The 279-nt window shown below is 35.1% G+C and overlaps 1 protein-coding gene across 1 annotated transcript in view; it reads right to left on the reverse strand.

The window, feature by feature from the left end:
- The window catches only part of LOC107577499 (tripartite motif-containing protein 35-like), a gene marked incomplete at its 3' end in the record, with an annotated part of 8,174 nt that extends 8,133 nt beyond the window's left edge, over window positions 1-41 (reverse strand). The window contains exon 1 of the mRNA XM_016263566.1: window positions 21-41. Within this exon, the coding sequence (XP_016119052.1) occupies window positions 21-41 (21 nt within the window). The remainder of the gene's footprint in view (window positions 1-20) is intronic.
- Between the last annotated feature and the right edge of the window lie 238 nt (window positions 42-279).

Raw genomic sequence — 279 nt, forward strand, 5'->3', positions numbered from 1 at the left:
GAAAAAACAGGATTACTTACGTAACCTGAGACGTTACCCATGCTTACCATTCTTTAAATAGTATTTCTGTTTAGTCCCCTACAGTTACCCATGTACAACTTAGTTAAAGCTCAAAACAACAATCAGCGGTTATGCTAGTACAATTCGTCTAGCCCCCGTCAGTTATATAACTACGTACGACTTAACTAAAGCTGAGACAATAATCAGCGGTTATGCTAGTACTATGAAATATGTTCATATTTCAATAGTATTTTTGTCTAGCCCCAATAGTTAAAATAA

Source organism: Sinocyclocheilus grahami, unplaced genomic scaffold (assembly GCF_001515645.1).
Source record: "Sinocyclocheilus grahami isolate Dianchi unplaced genomic scaffold, SAMN03320097.WGS_v1.1 scaffold6230.1, whole genome shotgun sequence".
Taxonomy (NCBI): domain Eukaryota; kingdom Metazoa; phylum Chordata; class Actinopteri; order Cypriniformes; family Cyprinidae; genus Sinocyclocheilus; species Sinocyclocheilus grahami.